Source organism: Callospermophilus lateralis, chromosome 11, assembly GCF_048772815.1.
Source record: "Callospermophilus lateralis isolate mCalLat2 chromosome 11, mCalLat2.hap1, whole genome shotgun sequence".
Lineage (NCBI taxonomy): Eukaryota > Metazoa > Chordata > Mammalia > Rodentia > Sciuridae > Callospermophilus > Callospermophilus lateralis.
Genome location: NC_135315.1, coordinates 21,958,401 through 21,979,542, shown reverse-complemented (window position 1 = coordinate 21,979,542; position 21,142 = coordinate 21,958,401). Strand labels below are relative to the sequence as shown.

Below are 21,142 nucleotides of genomic sequence, written 5' to 3'. Positions count from 1 at the left end.
CAAGGGAAGAAATACCCTTAGCTGTTCCCATCCTGCCATCTCATTTCTCCAACTCACCTTGTCCCCATGACAGTATTTCTTCAACTTCACCAAAACCTGTGGAATCTAGGGAGTGAGGTAGGAGGAAAAACAGGAATTTCAATTTCTTTTCTCTTTCACCCACCACTGAAGGACCCCCATTCCCTGCCCTGGACATAGTAACAGGAATATTACTGCCCTGGAAATGAAAGCATTCTTATTAAAGACCAATCTTAAAGTCCATGGGCACCCAAGCACCTGATTCCCCTCACCCAAAAAGACCTGGTGACCTCTCACTTATGCTGATTCAACAAAAAAAATGTCATTTGCAAAAGTGGAACCCAAGCTTCAAGGGGGACCAGGACCACTTTCTCTGACTCCCTCAGCTGCCCTGCACCAACATGACCAATGACAAACTAAACAGCACCTTGTGGCAAGAAACAACAGAGCCCTGTCAAGTGGGCTAAAAAGACTTTCAGAGGAAATAATCAATTGGAACTTGTGCTGGGGACTTAGCAGGCTGGGTCTGATGCCAGCAGAAGGCACATGTCCAGCATTTCACTGCTTCTCCTAAGAACTATCCCTAGACGGGCTCTCTGTTGCTTGCATGTCCCAGGTACCTTGAGGTAGGTGAAAGCCGTCCACTTGAGCTCCTCCGTGCCCTCAGGAGACTCAATAAGCCCCACAAAACAGGCTTTCCAGATCTCCAGGACAAAAAGCGGGGTGGGGATATGCTATAGGAAGATCCAAGGGTGGAGTATAAGAGAGTGCCCTGTACCCCTTCATCCTTCTGCAGGCTCTGGGGACCAGGTTGGGTCAACATTAGGACTAGGGACCTAATGTTAAATGACAGGACTGTCATCCACTTAATATCAGAGCATCCACTTAGTATCAGGGACCAAAAGAAAACCTATTCCTCCCAAGAAGTACCAGAAGAATCCTCCCTCCTTCCCCAAATGGCCAGCCCCCCTTAGGGAAAGGAGAGCCACTTGGCCCCTCCCACCTGCATGCGCTTCACCATCATCAGCTGCTCCACCAGGGGCTGCGTCTCACCGGTGAGGTTCATGGTGCCCTCGAGCAAGACCACCGCATGCACAGTAGGAAAGCCAGTCTTGTGCAGCTGCTCTGAGTGCACAGATAGCATGGTGGGGATGCTGAGGAGAACAGACACAGGGCAGTGTTGGGGACTGAAGGTAAGAGCGAGAGGACAGACTGGGTACCACATCTTCCCTTGACACCCCAGGGCATTTCCTCTCTTTCCCTTCACCACCTTCACCCTGGAAGCTGGGTACCTCCTAATGAGTGTGCCACACTGTTCAGCCTGGCTCCGGAGCTGGGGGTTGCTGAGACTGGCCAGGATCTCTCCAAGCTTCATGAGGGAATGCTCAATGGCAGTCCAGGAGGCTGACAGAGAGAAAGAAATGCAGAGCCATGATGGGAAACAAAGGAGAAGCACAGCCTGGTCCCAATCTCCTCAATCGTGGCACTCCCTGGGCCCAGGAAACCGCACAGGGAGGCTTCCCCTGAGGACGACAAGGAAGTCTGGGCCATGAGGGCAGCATGCACTAGAAGGGAGTGAGCATCAAAGGCCAGAGTCCCTTAAAACCATTCCCGAGGGCCTGACTTCCAGGGGCTACACAATTGACTTCACTGACTGGCAGGCACATGTAGGCAGTGAGGGAGAGAAGTGAGGGAGGCAAGAGTTCAGCAGCACAAAGATGGAAGTGACCACAAATTGGGTCAGAAGCAGCCAATTCAAAAGACAAGCCTTGTAGTGGCTATCACCTCCACTCTGGGCAAGCTGGGATCCTACACACTACCCACCCTTCATCTGGGCTGGATGATCAGGGCTCCCCCTTCTGAAATGCCTCAGTTATACATCCTTCATGGCTCTGTTCCCTTAATAACCTGCCCAACTGGTCTAACCCACCCTTCTCTCTCCTAAATGCCTGCACTACATGTTTATCACTTAGTTATAAGTCATTTATCCTAGTTACAATTCCAGAGGGTCCAATCATGAATAATGGCACCAACCAGCCCATTGAGTACCATGTAGCATGGCGGGGGGGGGGGAGACAAGACCTGAGATCCATTAAAAATAAATATTCATTCACTTTCCAGCAATAAACATTTATCACGCGTTCAAAGTAGGCAAGAAACTGTCAACATAGCCTATTTTGACACAAATTCTTTTTCTGGACTTTGCATTCCCAGACAATAAAACATATTTACAGAAGTAATAAATAGACTAAGCTCTCCAACCCAGGACACTGGGTGTCACCCACTCTAGCACTTATCAGAAGATAAAAGCTCCTTAGGTGGTCCTGAGTCACCACAGTCTAAGCAAGACTATGGCCTCAAGACCCCTCAGGGATGATGGAAGGCTTCCCTCCCACAGATCTTCCTGTTCTCAGGCTCTGGAAAGTTCCAACATTTTAGCATCTGAACTCGAGTGAAGAGATGGATGGTACACAGGCCTGATAGGCACCGAGTTTAAAGGGACATTTCAGGTCATATTCAAATTCAAGAGTTATTTGCTTCCAGAAGATGAGTAATATGAAAACAAACAAGAACAGACGGTATAGTTGTCTTGTCCTCTAATTTTCTTTGCACATATGATGTACTAGTCTTGCTTCCCACTAGTGTGTAAGTTTGTTGAGGGCAGGGACCCTGCCACATGCTCCTTTGGGAGCCCCCCTCCCCCCTCCCCCAGCACCTGGCACAGTGCTGGGCAGACGACAATGCTCAGTAAATACCTGTTGGTTGATTGGCTCGGGTGCCACCCTGCCCAAGTCCCTGGGATGTATGCAATGCTTATGGGGAGAGAAAAAAGGAAGTGGGATGGTTTCAGATCCTCCTGGAAAGAAGTGGGATGGCATCCTGCCTCTCCCCTCTCAATTAAAAGGAACAGCTACAAGAATAGTGACACAGGTAATCAGGGGACATACAGGCCTCCTCTAGTTTGGCGATGTGCAGCAGGGCCCGATTCTTGGTGCTGCTGAGGGTATTCTCCAGGCGCTGCAGGCACATGGCAAGCTGCTTCTCCCCAGTGGCTGGAGTGCCGGCCTCCACTCCTTCCTGGAGCCGCTCTGCAGAGGCCGCGGTGCAGCGCAGCAGCCAGTGGAGGGCGCTGAGAAGGGCTCGGCACAGCCCAATGCACTCCTCCGCTTTGCCGTGACAGCTACCAGGAAAGGATGTGAAATCTGTCTCTGATCCAGAGGCTGAAATCTGACCCACACCAATGTTCCCCAGAGAACTCTGGCACTCCCCTACTAGGGAAGAGAGCTGGAAAGCTAGCAAAGTCCTAGGGAAGACACCGAACTCGGCTGCCTTCCACCAGACAAGATTTCAAATGAGCTATTCCAAGTAAAGAGGCATTTCGACTTAAGGGAATAAATAGAAAACATGGGGATGGGCAGGTGGGTAGAAAAAATGTGGGAATCCACAGAGTTGATCTCAGACTATATGCTAGGAGCTTCTCCTATACCTTGAGAGAATGCTGGGTGAGAATCTCGTCACCCAGCCCTTACCTCAGTCGGTCACAAAACATGTCCATGATATCCAGCAAAGCCTGAATACACAGGTCTCGGGAAAAGTCATCAAACTGTGGGAAAAAACAATAGAGAGGTTCAAGGATGCCCCAGCCAACCCCTGGATCTCACACATAGAACAGGTGGCACAAGTAGGACTCCTGCTTTTCTTTCCTCCAATCTCAGGTTTCAGATTCAACAGCCTTCTCGTATTAAAAACTGGCTTCTAGAGCTGGGGATATAGCTCAGTTGAGTGTTTATCTAGCATGCACAAGGCCCTGGGCTCGATCCCCAGCACCACAATAAATAAATAAATAGATAGATAGATAGATGGCTTCTACTTGCTAGCCCCCACTTCCCAGGACCTCCTTTCCTGATGGTAAGGGCAGCATCCAGCTTCACAAGTCATATGAGGTGGGCCTTGCTGGCACTATCATAGCTCTCTGGCCCCTGTATCCTACCTGGCTGGTGAGTGGTTATGTTCATACCTTACTGATAGCTGTGAGAACAGAAGAGTAGGACACCATCTAGAGGGAAAGAAGAAAGAAAATATTCAGATTACTAGTCTCCTACTCAAAAGGAACAATGATGCTTAATGTTACTGCAGCTCTGAGACTCTGACCCCTTCAAGAGGCCTCCTCAACCCATTAAACAATATATAATAATGCCATACATTGCCCTATTTCTGCTTCTATCAGACTCACTGCAAATGATACCATCAACATAAGCCCATTGAGATAAGTTTAGGGCCAGGTGTGGTGGCGCATGCCTGTAATCCCAGTGACTGAGTAATCCCAGGCTGAGGCAGGTGGATTCCAAGATTGAACATAGCTTCAGCAACTTGCCGAGGCCCTGAGCGATTCAGCAAGACCTTGTCTCTAGTAAAATATAAAAAAGGGCTGGGGATGTGGCTCAGTGGTTGAGTGCCCCTGAGTTTAATCCCTGCTACAAAAAAGAGATAAGTTTGGGGGTACCCAAAGGTGCTATATTTCATGTTCACATGCTACTTGTCCATATAAGCAAGGTTTAAATGACTACCAGTGAGTAAAAGAACCAGCAAGGGCTAGGGATATAGCTCAGCTCAGTTGGTAGAGTGCTTGCCTTGCATGCACAAGGCCCTGGGTTTGATTCCTAGCACCACACACATACACACACACACAAAAAAAAAAAAAAAAAAAAAGGAAAAGAACCAGCAAAAGTGAAGGCTATATTATTTTATTCCTATAACTTCTTTTTTTTATTTTTTTGGGTGCTGGGAATTGAACTCAGAACCTGGTATATACTAAGCATACATTCTACCACTGGGCTACAACTCCCCCAGCCCTATTCCTATAACCTCTATCATGAAGAGTAATTTGAGCTGGGCGTGGTGGTACATACCTGTACTCCTAGTGACCTAGGAGGCTTAGGCAGAAAGATATCAAGTTTGAGGCTAGCTTCAGCAACTTAGTGAGACCTTGTCTCAAAATAAAATAAAAAGGGCTGAGACCAAAGCTCAATGGTAGAAACTCTGGATTCAATCCCTGGTACTGGGAAGAAAAAAAAAAATGTGATCTTGGTTGAGGGTACAGCTCAGTGGTAGAATGCTTGCCTAGCATAAATGAGGCCCTAGGTTCAATCTCTAGCACCAATTGAAGGAAAAAAAAAAAAAAGAGGAGGAGGAGAGGGAAAGAGAGAGGAAGAAGGAAAAAAGGAAAGAGTAATCTTATTTGGGCAGAAACTAAACAGAAACAAACATCTATGATGAACAAGGGCTACCTTCACTTTGAAATACGGAGTGAGCTTCCAAAGTTGAAATTTTTCCTCTATGTTCCAAGTAATTCCCTTACAACCATCATTACACATGCTGCTCCCACAATCAAGGAGCTCCTTGAAGATAAGGACACTCTTATTCAATGATTACCTCAATCTGTTTTTTTATTTTAGTACCAAGGATTGAACCCAGGAGCACTTAACCACTGAGTCCTTTATTTGTTTATTTAATTATCTATTTAAATTTGAGACAGGGTCTCACTGAGTTGCTTAGGCCTTGCTAAGTTAATGAAGCTAGCTTTGAACTTGCGATCCTTATGCCTCAGCCTCCCAAACCTTTGAGATTACAGGCATGCACCACTACGCCTACTTGACTACTACAATCTTGATATTTATAGAATAAATTAAAATGTATCTTTGGCTGGGTGAAGTGGCGTATGCCTATAATCCCAGCAGCTCGGGATTACATGCCTATAATCCACAGGCCTGGAGTTTGATACCTCCCCCCAAAAAAACCCAAATATTACACAAACACAGGGCTCTTTTTTTTTTTTTTTGGTAATAGGGATTGAACCCAGGGGTGCTTAACCATTAAGCCTCATCCCCAGCCCTTTTTTATATTTTTATTTAGAGACAGGGTCTCACTGAGTTGTTTAGTGCCTCAATCAGTTGCTGAGGCTGGCTTTAAACTCACAATCCTTCTATCTCAGCCTCCCAAGCTGCTGGGACTACAGGCATACACCATCATGCACGGCTAATACATAGCTTCTGAGTAACATAAATTTGGGAATCTTTGATTAAACATATAAACATAGTTTTCTTTTTTCTTTCCTTTTCTTTTTGTAGTATTGAGCCTTGTACATGCTAGGCAAATGCTATTCCACTGAGCTATAGCCCTACCACTTTTGAGACAGGGTCTAAATTACCAAAATTGGCCTCAGCCCCCTGCATTGTTAGGATTACAGATGTGCGCCATCACAGCCAGCTTACATAGAGCTTTCTTTATTGTAGGACTTCTCAGAACTATAATATATTCATATACAATGAGAATCTCTAAGATGGCTGGAGATAAAACAAGCAAAATTCTTCAGATTTTTTTGACCAAAGGATCTCATTTACCTAGTATTTCCAAAATACATTTTGGGAAATTCTACCTGAACAGAAAGTTCCCTGAGACCTGGGAAGAGTATTGAATTTATATCTGTTTCTCCAGCACCTAGCACTGGGCCTGCTCCTAGCAAAGTTTTAATTACTTTTTTTTTTTTTTAAGGTTTTTTTTTTTTTTTTTTTTTTTAAGAGAGAGTGAGGGGAGAGAGAGAGAGAGAGAGAGAGTTTTTTTAATATTTATTTTTTAGTTCTCGGCGGACACAACATCTTTGTTTGTATGTGGTGCTGAGGATCGAACCCAGGCCGCACACATGCCAGGCGAGCACGCTACCGCTTGAGCCACATCCCCAGCCCCCATTACTTTAAATAGCTGAATTTTAGGGCTGGGATTGTGACTTAGTGGTAGAGCACTCGCCTAACACGTGTGAGGCCCTGGGTTCCATCCTCAGCACCACATAAAAATATATAAATAAAATAAAGATATTGTGTCCAACCACAGCTAAAAAAAAAAAAAAGAAAAGTTGAATTCTAGAAACTGGAGTTGTGGCTCAGTGGTACAGCGCTCGCCTAGCATGCATGAGGCACTGGGTTCGATCCTCAGCACCACATAAATGTAAAATAAAGATATTGTGTCCACTTAAACCTAAAAAATAAATATTTAAAAAAAAAATTGAGATGGAAATTTTTTAATATATTTTTTCAGCTGTCAATGGACCTTTAATTTATTTATTGATACATGGTACTAAGAATTGAACCCAGAGTCTCACACATGCTAGGCAAGTGCTCTGCCACTGAGCCACAGATAAAGAATTTATACTGAGATAAAGAATTTATACTGAATAAATTTAGTCCATACATAAAATCTTTCAAGTTGTCAAATGTTTAAAAAATAATTATAATATGGTGTGCATACCTATAACCCTGTGACTCAGAAGGCTGAGGTAGGAGGATCACAAGTTCCAGGTCAGCCTTGGAACAAGTTTGTCTCAAAATTAAAAAAAAAACAGGGGATTTGGCTCAGTGGTTAAGTGCAATCCCTAGCACAAAAATATAAAAATAAAAAAAAATTAAAAAGCAGAATGCAATGATAGAAACTACCAGAATAATCACCCACCTTCTGGGTTGTCTGTCTCCGCTTAAGGAGAAGAAGCCTCCAAAGATTTGAGAAGAAAGCTACATCAGCTTCAATGACCTGAGTATGGTGAATTTTCCCTCCACATATAAAAATTATCCATCCAACAGACTGCTCTCTGTTCAGACATCTTTAACTAGAATTCTTGAACAGGAGCAAAACACAGAGAGGGCTTAAATACAATCAGTGTTCAGAACTACCATCAGCAGGACATACTGTGAAGCCAAAGCTAGTGTCTGACAGTGATCAGGAAGCTGGGAGCCTGCCTGGGCAGAATGACCATAACCTTCCAGGCTAGTGTTTGTTTATCTACAACTGATGTCCCCATAGCAAGAGCTTGGCAAAGAACTGAACTTTGTTGGATACCAACCTCTAGGTGGAGCTGGCTGTCCCCAATAAAAGAGACCCCACACTACAGGAAAGAAACTCCCAATTCTGCGTGTTTTGAGGAATGTTGTTAGACAAAATTAATTTATGGTCTTCAAATTGTGAATTCTGTAGGTTCATCAAATTTTTGTTAAGTATATTAATAAAACACTGCTCCAGAGACCTGAAAACACTTTCCACGTGGTAAACTTTCACACAGCAGGACTTAACCTATTCCAGTCTCATTAATTCCATCAACATGCTAGCTCTGAACCACCACAAACCCCAGAGGCTAGAGGACAGTGGCATGGCCAGCTGGACACGTGGCTCGCCCAGCTTGACCTTGCAGCTGCTCTCTAATCCTCTCTGCTCTTCTTCATATTCAACGCCCCAACTACTCCTAAGTGCCCTCTCCAGGCACAACACTGAACCAAAGAGCCTCTTGACTCTGAAGGAAGAACGAATTACTGATTTTGCATAGCACTTGACAGGTCATGAAGGTCTTTCATATATATTTATTTCTTACTCTCTTCAGCCTCTTTCTCCTTCTTGCCTTTCTCATCACTGTTTACACATCTCAAGATTCGTCTGTTTTTGAAAGAGCTTCCCGTAGACCCCACATTTCCACTTAGCTACTCACTGTCTCTACCCACGTCTTCCGTGTGCTCTTCAACTCACTCCAATCACTTCTGTTCTGACCACTCTGTGAACCTTCTCGTTAAAGTCATCAACTAACTCATGCTGTTAAACCCACTGGATCTGTTCTGATCAACTTCCTTGTTTATCGATCTTCCTTTCCCTTGCCTTCTCTTTTCTTTTTTTCCTTTGCAGTACTTGGGATTGATGCTAGCCAACAGCTCTTCCTCCCCCAGCTCCTCCCTTGGCTTTTTTTTTTTTTTTTTTTAGTACCACAGATTGAACTCAGGAGTACTCAACCATTGAGTCACATCCCGAGCCCTGCCTCTTTTTTTTCCCCCATGGTGCTAGGGTTTGAACCCAGGGCCTTTGTGCATGTGAGGCAAGCACTCTACCAACTGAGCTATATCGCCAGCCCCCCAGACCTTTTTTTTAAAATTTATTTTATATTATTATATTTTTAGCTGTAGATGGACACAATACCTTTATTTTGTTTCTATGTGGTGCTGAGGATCAAACCCAGTGCCTCATGCATGCCAGGCAAGCACTCTACCACTAATTAAATGTGTCAATATTGGAGTATCTATATGAATCAGTCATGAATACTTTCCAAATGACAAATCTGTGATTTGCAAAAATCATACCTGGATAAAAGATCTAGTTGAAGTGCAAGAGAGAGAGATCAATGGATTCTAATGTTAATAGCATGTAAAATCTTCTTTGATAGGGCTTCAGATTACCTGTCAAATTTTAGTACAGTATCAAAGAAAAACATCCAGTTATCTTTATTTATTTTTTAAATTTTTTAGTTGTATTTGGACACAACTCCTTTATTTATTTTTACGTGGTACTGAGGATCAAACCCAGTGCCTTGCACATGCTAGGTGAGCACTCCACTGCTGAGCCACAATCCCAGCCTCCTTAGTTATCTTTAAACTTATTAATATTTTTTCTTTTCAAATTAAACATCTAATGTGTAAAATCAGATTTTCTTCATATACTTTAAGCAAAATAGCCTATTATGACAATTGACTGTAGATCCAGGTATTATGGCACACACCTATAATCTTAGCAACTCAAAAAACTAAGGCAGGAGAATGGCAAATTCTAGGCCAGCCTCAGGAACTTAGCAAGCTCCTATCTCAAAATAAAATAAAAAATAAAAATGGCTGGGGATGCAGCCAGTGGTAAAGTGTCCCTGTGTTTTAATCTGCAGTACCACCAAAAAAAAAAAAAAAAAATTGAATTCAGAAGCAGTTTTGAGAATTCACATGTCTATTTAACCTAGACATTACATTTGCAAAAAAGTAAAACAATGCCATTTTATTTTTCTTTCTTTTCTGGGGATTACACCCAGGGGTGTTCTACCACTGAGCTATATTCCCAGACCTTTGTATTTTTTATTGAGATAGGGTCTTGCTAAATAACTGAGGCTGGCCCAAACTTGCAATCTTCCTACCTAAGCCTTCTAAGAGTCGCTGGAATTCCAGGCGTACATGCCTCCATGTGGCAACAGTGCCTTTTCCTTACTAATTTTTTTGTTTTGAAAAATATGGTTATTATTCATCTTAATGTTTTTTTACGTTAATATGTAATGGGGGAAAATACGCAAATTTTTTTTTACTTTTAAGTGAATTCATAAATTAAAAACTGAGAAACATAAGAAATATTTATCAGATAATATGAATATATATGATGCACATAAACAAAAGGTTTGTGAGAGTCATAATTTTTAAGAGAGCGGGGGTTGTGGCTCAGTGGCAGAGCACTTGCCTTGCTCATGTGAGGCACTGGATTCAAACCTCAGCACCACATAAAAATAAAGAAACAAAGATATTGTGTCCATCTATAACTAAAACAAAAATTTTAAAAATAATAATAATTTTTAAGAAAACAAAGGAGTCCTGAAAGCAAAAATGCTGCCCTGGCCATAACAAATTATTTTCAGTTCTTAAAAATACCATGAGGGGACTGGGGTTATAGCTCAGTGGTAGGTCACTTGTCCTGCATGCATGAGGCGCTAGGTTCAAAACTCAGAAACACATAAATATAAATAAATAAAGATATTGTGTCCATCTACAACTAAAAAAATATTAAAAAAAAAAAAAAACACCATGTGATTTCTGCCTCTCAGACTTTGCACACATTTTTCTCTTTGCTTTATACACTTTCATCAATCTGCCTGGTTCTTACAAAACATTCAGGTCTTAAGCCTGAATAGTTTAAAATGGCTTAAACATCACTTCTTCCAGAAAGCCTTCCCTGACTGCTCAGACCGAAATTGGTACCCCTTCTGTGTACTCCCATAGTACCTATACTCTTTATCATAAATATATTCTGTGATTGATTAAACATCTGTTATTACCCACTACATTCCTTATGTACTGAGATCAGCTCTTGTTTATAGTTATGTCCCCAGGAGTTAGCACTGTCTGGCAAATATAAGCATTTGCAAACACTTTTTTTTTTTTTTTAAGCATTTGCAAATACTTTTTTTTTTTTTTCCGGGTAGGGGGTACTAGGATTGAACCACTGAGCTACATCCCCAGCTCTTTTTATTTTGAGACAGGGTCCTAAGTTGCTTAGGGTCTGGCTACATTGTTGAGGTTCACCTTGAACTCCATATCCTCCTTCCTCAGCCTCCTGAGCAGCTGGGATTACAAGCTTGTGCCACCATACCTGGCAGCATTGGTAAACACTTATTGGTAAACTGAATGTAATATTCATCAAGATAAATGAGTTATTATGTTTGCAAGAAAAGTGCAGTTCAGAAAGTACTCTATTCAAATTCACTTAAAAAGTGTAAACTGACAACTGCATTCCAAGTGTTTTACCTCTAAAACCCTCACTCTTTGGGGGATGGGGGCAGTTTACCTGGGAACTAATGGCATACTTCAGATAAGACAGGATGAGAGGATTAGGGGAAGGTCCAATCATGGCCTGCTCCAAAAGTGCTTCTGCAAGGGAAATAACAATGTAAGACTGAGTGGTTGCTTTTGGGGGTTTATTCCTCCCATCCATCCTTCTCGCTTTACTTGAGACCTGCCAGGTTGAGAATGTCCCAGGTGGCTCCTTTGGGAAAGAATTTCTTCATGTTGATTGCCCATTGGTAGTCACTCCATCGCTCCTTCCAGGCTTGCAAAATGGCTTGCTTCAGGTTCACCACCTTCATGACTTCACTCTGAGGAGGCGAGGCCGACAGTCGCCAGCTTTGAGGTAAAAGAAATGGAAAGAGAGAAGGGATGAGGTGCTGAAGTCAAGAACAGGGAAGACAGAGTTAATCAGAAAGGAGATTCGGGAAAATAAAGCAAGGCAAAAGAACCGGACGGAAAAATAAAAGAGAAAGGGTGCAAGGCAGAGATCCTGTCAAGATCTCCCCTCCTGAACCATCCTCCCTTAAACTGGGGCACTAAAAGAAGGTGTCACATTATATATAACTATAATGCACCAGTAAAAAATATGGAAAAATAAAAAAGAGAGTGTCAAAGGGGCTGATACAAAAACTAACAGAGGGCAGGAAGGGGTTAACCCAGCTCCGGTTGTCTCATTACGCCCTTAGCTCTCGCTGTGTCCCTCAGCCATACCACCCCAAATCGTGACAGCCCTCTTTTCCCCATCTTCTCCTGAAATTATAATTCCCCATTTCCATTTCATCCACTACCACCCGAAATTTAAGCCTACCATACAATCGAGTTCTAGATCTTAGGCAACGCCATTTTGGCACCTATGAAGGAACTCGTTTTCTATTGGCTGGGGATACCAGATACTAACCAATGAGAATGCAGCAAGAGACAGGCTCCCGCCGCAGTGTCTTCTGGAAATTGTAGTTCGTTCGACCCGGGTCTCGTATGTCTAAACTAGCGGGAAAACTACGGAATTAATCTAGTGGGCCTTTCTCTCCTTCAAAGGACAACATCAAGGAGCTGAGGCATCAAGAGATTCAGAGGCTAGGCAAGCAACCAGGCGTTGTCCAATGACGTCACTGTCTACCGGACCCTCAACTGCATTCTGACACTCCTAGTTAGTAGGCACTGCAAGCATATTATGCTCAGTAACACGTTCTTTTTCGGCTTTGCCCTATTCACCCACTCACTCCAAAGCTCTGGCACCACCAGAGTTCTCATTTCCACACCTGTATTTCAGAAGTGACACTGAGGCGTAGTAGTTGCACACATCACTACCTCACTCTAAAATCTGACAGTTCTCCCAGAATCTCCAGGCTATGCATACTGCTTGCATGCAGGTTAAGGTCACTAAACCAAGTAAAATCTAAGAAACTGTCCAAAAGGACCTAGGGAAACGTGATGAGGTAATGTGGTACCGTGAATGAGATCCTGGGACAGAAAAAGAATATTAAAGAAAATCTTACTGGGCACGGTGGCACATGCCTCTAAGTCCGGTGACTTGGGAGGCCAAGATAGGAGGATTGAAAATATAAGGACAGGCTGGGCAACTTAGCAACATCCTGGGTCAAAACAAAAAATAGGGGCTGCGATTGTGGCTCAGGGGTAGAACACTTGCCTAGCATGTGTGTGGCACTGGGTTCGATCCTCAGTACCACATAAAAAATAAATAAAATAAAGGTATTGTGTCCATCTACAATTAAAATTTTTAAAAAATAAAAATATAAATGGTTGGGTTGTGCCAGGCGCGGTGGTCACACCTGTAATCCCAGAGGCTGCAGAGGCTGAGGCAGGAGGATCACAAATTCAAAGCCAGCCTCAGCAATGGCAAGGCGCTAAGCAGCTCAGTGAGACTCTGTCTCTAAATAAAATACAAAATAGGGCTGGGGATGTGGCTCAGTGGTTGAGTGACCCTGAGTTCAATCCCTGGTACTACCCCCCAAAAAATGGTTGGCTTGTAACTCAGTGGTAGAGTGTTTGCCTAGCATGTTTGAGGTTCAGGGTTCAATCTCCAGTAAAAAGAAAAGGAAGAAAAAAAAACTAAGGAAATCTGATAAAGCATGGAATTTAATTAAAGGTTATAACTGTAACATACTAATATCAGGATATTAATAAAAGAAAAATTGGAAGCCGGTGTGGAGGCCAGTGGTAAAAACTTGCATAAAGCCTTGGGTTCCATTCATAGCACAGAAGGTAAAAGAAAAAGGTCTCCAAGTATGTGGAGACCCTCAACTATCTTCAAATTTTTCCCTAAAAATCTAGAGCTTTTTGAAGTTCATTTTTAAAACTCTCTTTATTCCTAAGAACCATATTGTAGTTTATTATGTCTACAGCTTTTGCTTGTTTCCCTCCAGTGGGAAACCCAAAACCAAATGTTATCCAACTCTGGTATGGATGTCTGAGCGTCCCTTCTCAAATCCCCCATGCCTTTCCTGTTCTATGAACAACCAGATACAAGAATAACATGGAGGCCTGCCACCAATGATCTGTCATTCCTCCCAAACCCATGTTCTGAAGAGCATGATATCCCAACACATGAGTCTAGTCTCCATCTTTCTTTCTCTCTCTCTCTCTCTCTCTCTCTCTCTCTCTCTCTCTCTCTCTTTAAGACAGATTTTGACTATGTAGCCCAGGCTGACCTCTAACCCACAATCCTATCCTAGCCTCCCAAGTAAGAGGAGGGCTGGGGTTGTAGGTCAGTTGGTAGAGTGCTTACCTCACATGCACAAGGCCCTGGATTCAATCCCAAGCACCAAAAAAAAAAAAACAAAAAAACATATAAATGGAATTACAGATGTACACCACCACAACTGGCTCCTCCTAGGTCACCTTTTGAAGGAAAATCTGGATGATTCCAGAAGAGCATCCCACTCAAGCTCTGAAAGTAACCTTGTAGCTATGTGGGCAGATAATAACATAATCCTGGTTTTCTGGAGCATGGTCTAAAGGGAAGATAGGAATACTGTCCAAAGGGCAGGAGGGCCACAGTATGTCCCTCTAAGATTGATACTTCCTATGGCCTTCCCCACTCTACTCACCCACATTCCCCCCCATTCTGTTCCCTTTGTGCCTTCCCAAGTGACACTACTAGGGAAGAGTGTTTATACAAGACAGTTGTGTAGCTAAAGTATTAAAAGCATGAAGGAGGGAGAATCCATACTCCTCATGCTTAACCTCCAGGTTCCCCCAGAAACCCTCCCCGCAACACACACACCAGACACCACTACAAGCCCTAATTCTCTGTAGTCTCTCATATAGCTGATTTCCCTTTTTCTCCCAGGACCCTCACTCCACCTTTGCCTACCCCCACTTCCTATTCCTTTTCTATTACAGAAGCCTAAGCCCCCCAGCCTTGGGCCATTCCTGGATCCTGTGCTACTTACTATCCCATCCCTCATAGCCCAAACTGTCCTTCCTGGAGAGAAGATGCTAATGTGGTGACTGCACTTGACCTCACTGAGTTAGTGGGTCTTGACTCCGGTCCACCTGGGAGGGGGAAATATTTGGACCCTGAGGATAGTAATAATCTGAGCTCAAACCATGCCCTCTGGCAGGAAGCCTGGAAGATTTTTAAGGAAATGCCTCTTCCCCATTTCATAGTGATGGGAAGGCAACTGTTGTAGTCAAGTCATCTGCCTTCCCTGTCACCCTACCTCTCACAAGCAGTCCTTTCTCTAGTCTTGGCAGGGTTCCTCAAGGACCAGATTCCTATTCAAGGACTCCCTTAGTTCTGGGCAAGGGCTATTTTCAATTTCTCTACTTTGACTCTTTTCTACTTTCTACTCTTTACTCTGTAAATATCAGAGACAGCTTTTCCCTATGTCACCTCTACCCATGCAACACAGTATCTTCCTGGGGATCCTCTTAAGCTCTCTGCCTTGCCCACCATAGGAACAAGACTTCACAAAAATCTTCCAGAGGATCAGAAAAGATGCTGAAGTCCTCTTTGGATTAAAAGGAAGTGTCGCCTGAACACTCCCTTAAAGTCCCCTCCTAACTTTCCACTGTCCTTGGCTGTCTCTCAGCACCAACAAGGCTGGGCTCCCACCTCTGCTTTCCCACCCCTGAGCCCCAACATTTTCACCTTGTTGATTGGTCCCAACAGGAAAGGGTCTAGCTGGAGGGGAGGGGCAGGCAGAAGTCAAACAGGCAGAGTGACCTGGCAACATCAAGAATGGTAGCAAGAGGCTGGGGTTGTGGCTCAGCGGTAGAGTGCTCCTCTAGTACGTGCTAGGCCCTGGGTTCGATCCTCAGCACCACATAGAAATAAATAAATAAATAAATAAATAAATAAATGTGTTGTGTTCAACTACTTCTAAAAAATAAACATAAAAAAATGGTGGCAAGGGCTGAGGTTGTGGCTTAGTGGTAGAGCTCTCCACTGGCATGTGTGAGGCACTGAGTTTGATTCTCAACACCACATAAAAATAAATAAAATGAATGTATTGTGTCCATCTACAACTAAAATAAATAATAATAATAATAATAAAAGAACGGCATCACTGGCATCAAAAGTTCTGGGGATATAGCTCAGTTGATAGAGTGCTTGCCTCACATGCACCACACACACACACAAAATGATGGCAAGAAAGCAGCTAAGCCAGGGTCTGGTAAGAGGCTGGAAGAAATAGGCTTTGGAGTTCTCAAGGGGAAGGGGACATTCTTTATCTAGGCTATCCAGGAAAAGAGGCAAGAGTCTAGACCCCCCAAACACTGAAATTATCAGTAAGCTTATAAGAAACAGAGCTTTATAGCTTCCTTTCGCTCCAGAAGGAAATTGAGTCATTCCTGTCCCCAAGGTAGAACAATTTCCTCTGGAAGCTTTCCTGGGTCCCCCAACTATGACCCGCAGGTGAATGGGAAAAGAGAGTTGTTACCATACACTCCTACACGGATGGCTCCAAAGCTGTTTCCTCTCCCTACCAGTTCCCAAATCAAAATCCCTGCTTTCACCAGGTGTGGTGGCTCACACCAGTAATCCCAGAGATTTGGGAGGCTGAGGTAGGAGAATCACAAATTCAAGGTCAGTCTCAGCAATTTTGCAAGACTCAAAGCAATTTGGTGAGATCCTGTCTCAAAATAAAAGATAGAGATAAAAGATAAAATGGGTTGGGGCTGGGGATCTGTGGTTAAGCATCCCTCAGTTCAATCCCTAGTATTAAGAAAAAAAAAAAAAAAATCCCTGCTTTCTATTTATCTGGAGGAAGAAATCACAGATAAGAGACCTGTGAAATGTCTATAACCTCAAGCAAAGCCCCAAGGACAGCCCTTAGACTCTCAGATCCCTATCTCTGTCTTCACACTGTTTCAAGAAAGGCAGAATTTGAACCAACCCTCTCTAATACCTTGGAGGACACCCACCCTCTCCACATTCCCCGCACAGCAGGGAAGAAAGGTGTAGTGATCCTGAAGCCTGACAGTATCAGGGAAGGGAGAGGAGCCTGCATTTCCTGCATATTGCACCTGCTCCAGGCCCTGAGAGCCACTCTACTTTTCCTGGCTGTCTTTCAGGGTTTCTTCTACCTTTATTCATTCGACACTTTTTTCCCCTTGTACTGTGAATTGAACCCCATTGAACCCCGGGGTGCTCTGCCACTGAGCCACATAGCCAGCCCTTTTTTTATATTATTATTATTATTATTTTAGTTATAGGTGGATGGACACAAGGTTCATTTTATTTTCATGTGGTGCTGAGGATTGAACCCAGTGCCTCATGCATACTAGGCAAGTGCACTCTACCTCTAAGCCAGCCCAATCCCACATTGCCAGCCCTTTTTATTTTTTATTTTGAGTCAAGCTCTCAGTAAACTGCTGAGACTGGTCCCAAACTTGCAATCTTTCTGCCTCAGCCTCCAGAATAGCTGGGATTACAAGAACGTACCACAGACTTTGGAGTCTATTTTATACCTCCATACAGGAGTGTCCCATCCTCTCCACTAACTGGAAAGGCAGGACTTCAGAATAGTAAGCCCCAATTCTGATGGTAAAGGAGACTGCTCCCTCTTCTCTTCTCTGCTCTCCTTTTTTTTTTTTTTTTTGGTACCAAGTGTTGAACCCAAGAGGTTAACCACTGAGCTATATCTCCAGCACCCCACCCATGTGTGTGTGTATGTGTGTATATATATATATTTAATTTTGAGACAGTATTGCTTAGGGCCTTGTTAAATTGCTGAGGCTGGCTTTGAACTTGTGATCCTCCTGCCTCAGCCTCCCAAAATGCTAGGATTACAGGCGTGCGCCACCACACCAGGTGCTCTCCTGACAAAGGTAAGTTGAGGGGGTTCTGTGGGGAAATAAAACCAGAGACTGGGAACAATTGGGGGATGCAATATCTGACATAAATTTTTAAAAAAATTGCTGGGCACAGTGGTACGCGCCTGTAATCCCCCAGCAGCTCCACAGGCTGAGTCAGGAGGATTGCAAATTCAAAGCCAGCTTCAGCAATGGAGAGACACTAAGCAACTCAGTGAGACCCTGTCTCTAAATAAAATACAAAACAGGGCTGGAGATATGGCTCAGTGGTTGAGTGCCCCTGAGTTCAATCCTCAATACTCCCTGCCCGCCCCCCCCCCCCGCCCAAAAAAAAAAGAAAGAAAGAAAGACTGGTCACTGGTAATGGTGGTGTACAGCTGTAATCCCAGCTACCTAAGGAGGCTGAGGCAGGATAAGTGCATGAAAAACACTTAATAAGACCCTGTTTGGAAATGTTTGAGGATGTAGTTCAGTAGTAAAGCACTTGCCTAGTATTTTTGAAGCCCTGAGTCAGCTCCCATTACTGGAATAAAAAAAAAAAAAAAAAAAAGTGTCAAATTTAAAAATAAAGGTAGGAGAATCCCTAAAAGACAGATGCCTGCTTCTTTTTCCATTTCTTGCTTCTACTACCAAAAGCAATGCTCCACCAGATGTGATCCTTCCCCTGACTCCCTCTTTGATGATTCATAGCTAGGGTGTTTAATGAGACAAAGGTGATAGGGGAGGAATAAGGGGCTATTTTACTCTTTTGTTGTTGTTGTATATTTGTTTTGGTGCTGGCAAGTAAATCTAGGGTGCTTTACAACTGAGCCACACCCCCAGCCTTTCTTATTTATTCTTTTTTTTTTTTTTTTAAATTTTGAGACAGGGTCTTGTTAAAGTACTTAGGGCCTCACTAAGTTGCTGAGGCTGGTTTTGAACTTTCGATCCTCCTGCCTCAGCCTCTGCAAATCACTGGGATTACAGATATGTGCCATCATGCCCAGCTGCCCCCCAAACTTAATTTCCTCCTCCATTTTCATCTCTTCTTCTTCTTTTTCTTTTTTTATCCAAGCATCATTTATTCTTGATTAGGAGATCATTAAAGGGGAAAAGCATCCAAGTTTTATGTTCTCTTAGCTGGTGGTACCATAGTTTCCTGAGTTTTCCAGAGCACCCCTAATAAGAGGGGCTGTGTTTACAGAGTGAAGGGGTGTCTGCTGGACACTTATTACTTGTTGACATTACCCAAAGTCCAGGAGGTCAAGATGCAGTAGGGGCACTGGTAGTGTAGTTCAATGGTAGAGATCATGTTTAGTGTGAGTGTGGCCCTGGGTTCATCCCCAGCACCAAATAAACAAATAAATAATGAGATAGGGAAGGGAAATTATTAAGGTTCAGGCCACAGAGTTAGCTCCAGGGCTACCTGGCAGAGGCTTGTCCTGTTTTCCCAAAGTGTCAAAGATGTATGGTGCTTCTTGGCAGAGGTGAAGGATGCTCTTCAGAAAGAAAGGAGGAATCTCTTCAGAAAGATATCTGGGTCCTCTGGCTGAGAGGGGTTAGATCCTCAAGAAATCTTGGGGTGCTTCCTAGCAACAGTCTGGGAGGAAGGGAGGGAGAGAAGCGAAAGAGAGAGGGAGGGGCCTGGGCATGGCTGCTCCTACTAGAGCCCAGAGAACAGTCTGTTCCTGCTGCCTCCTTGGCAACCAAAATCTAAGCTGGAGTGGAAAGGAGGGGGACCGTCAGATTTATCCCCGCTTGGAGGGTCCCTAACCATTCACATTCATACCCCACCCTCTGGCTCTCCCCATAGGAGCTGGGCGTGCCCAGAAACAGAGTATCAGGGATGGGAGGGGATGGTCTAGGTGAGGGGTTTCATAGCAAGAAGGGAACAGGAGCTGGGGATGAACTGAATTTGAATCTGAGAAGAGCTAGAAGCTTCAGGAAACAGGTGGGCAGGGTGACCGGGTGGGAAGAGGAGGATGCAACACAGGGATAGGGGCTATAAGCCCAGACTTGGGTTGGATCTGGGCATCTGATGAGACACCTGTTCTGGAGGCAGTGTGCCCTTCATTTTGCCCTTCATTTAACACCCAGGTCTGTTACCAGACCCTATTGGGAAATCAGGAAAAAGGGAGAGGTCAGGAGAAGATGGGAAGGGTTCGAGTTACCCCACTCTGTCCCTAGCAGGGGCTGGAGGGAGGTAGATCTTGAGGCATTTCATTTTTTTAGCCCTGGCTTTAGTATTTCTTTGGGGAGGAGGGCATCTAGGATTTCAGAAAGTCTCCCCCGCCCAGTATTTTTAGGACACTGCATCAAAGACAGATGTGGTGGAGAGAGAGAGAGAGAGAGAGAGAGAGAGAGAATAGAAGGGAAACAAAAACAATAGCACCTTCATCTTCTCCTTCTGGATTCCTCACCCCTGCCCTAATCCAGATGACTGCTGGGCCTCTCTGTTCCCTCCTATTTTTACCTGGTCGAGACAAAATATAAATGTGTATCTCATGCACCCAGGTTGCCTCCCAAGTTCCAGGGCAGCCTGGACTGGAGAAACTATTTTCATGCAGGATAGAGCATGCACGCTGCAGCCTTGCTCCCCAGGGTTTCAGTCAAACCTGATCACTGATGAGGTGGCATCAATTGGCAGGCAGCCACCCTCGAAGCACCTACACTGCACACTGCACTGACTTCACACTGCAGCCTTCCGCCCCACACTGCAGCTGTTGAATGTTTGCTCTGAGCCCAGACTGAACACAGGTGCCCTTACTGCGTGCTGATTCTGCACACTGCAACCTCAATTCCCCACTGCAGCTGCCACTGCACACCGCAGGTGCCCTTCACCTATTACATCGCCCTCATCACCACCAATTAACTGCACACCCCATGGGTGTGTCAGCCCAGCTGCCCTTCTCATCCTCATGGTCTCAGGGGCTCCAAGAAAGGAATCCTCTCCTCTGTTATGTATTGCAAACCCTAACACTCGCTGTAAGAGAAGTGGTTCCATCAGAGAATGGAGGTGGCTAAGACTAAGATGGGCAAAGGGAGCCGAACTTGGATAGGCTGTTGGTCAGAACCTCAACTCAGCAAGTGATTCTGCCCAGTATAAACTGGGCGATGAGCAGAGCAGTCCGCACTCCCCCCACCTCATACATACATACACACACACACACACACACTCTCTCTCTCTCTCTCTCTCTCTCTCTCTCTCTCTCCTCCCCAAGAACAGCCTGTGAAGGCAGTGCCCCGCCCTGGGAACCGTGGGAAGTTTGTGGCCCCCGCTGGTAAAACTGGGCTAATGACAGCGGGGGAACCGGCGGGGCCAGAGGGGGGGTGCTAGAGTAATTAGACCTCTGCCTGGCGCTAAGAGGTCCTGAGATGAAAGGGGCTCTGGCGTCACTGGCATGGTTTTATGTCCATGAATGCAGGTGTGTGTGTACGCGCGCGCGCACACTCGCTCGTGTGTGTGT

General features: G+C 44.4%; 1 protein-coding gene across 4 annotated transcripts in view; it reads right to left on the bottom strand.

Moving 5' to 3' along the window:
* The window catches only part of Med24 (mediator complex subunit 24), a 33,521-nt gene that overhangs the window by 10,954 nt on the left and 1,425 nt on the right, over window positions 1–21,142 (bottom strand). The window contains exons 1-11 of one of the 4 annotated variants that reach the window (XM_076871742.2): window positions 12,223–12,272; window positions 11,584–11,750; window positions 11,416–11,498; window positions 4,037–4,075; window positions 3,549–3,622; window positions 2,967–3,199; window positions 2,775–2,831; window positions 1,311–1,422; window positions 1,022–1,172; window positions 639–752; window positions 58–105 (exon numbers count right to left, since the gene is read on the bottom strand). In XM_076871742.2, coding sequence (XP_076727857.1) covers window positions 58–105; window positions 639–752; window positions 1,022–1,172; window positions 1,311–1,422; window positions 2,775–2,831; window positions 2,967–3,199; window positions 3,549–3,622; window positions 4,037–4,075; window positions 11,416–11,498; window positions 11,584–11,713 — 1,041 coding nt within the window. In that variant the 5' untranslated portion in view covers window positions 11,714–11,750; window positions 12,223–12,272. Of the gene's footprint in view, window positions 1–57; window positions 106–638; window positions 753–1,021; window positions 1,173–1,310; window positions 1,423–2,774; window positions 2,832–2,966; window positions 3,200–3,548; window positions 3,623–4,036; window positions 4,076–11,415; window positions 11,499–11,576; window positions 11,751–12,222; window positions 12,273–21,142 lie in introns of those variants that run through there. The other 3 variants (XM_076871740.2, XM_076871743.2, XM_076871741.2) reach the window with 3 other exon arrangements.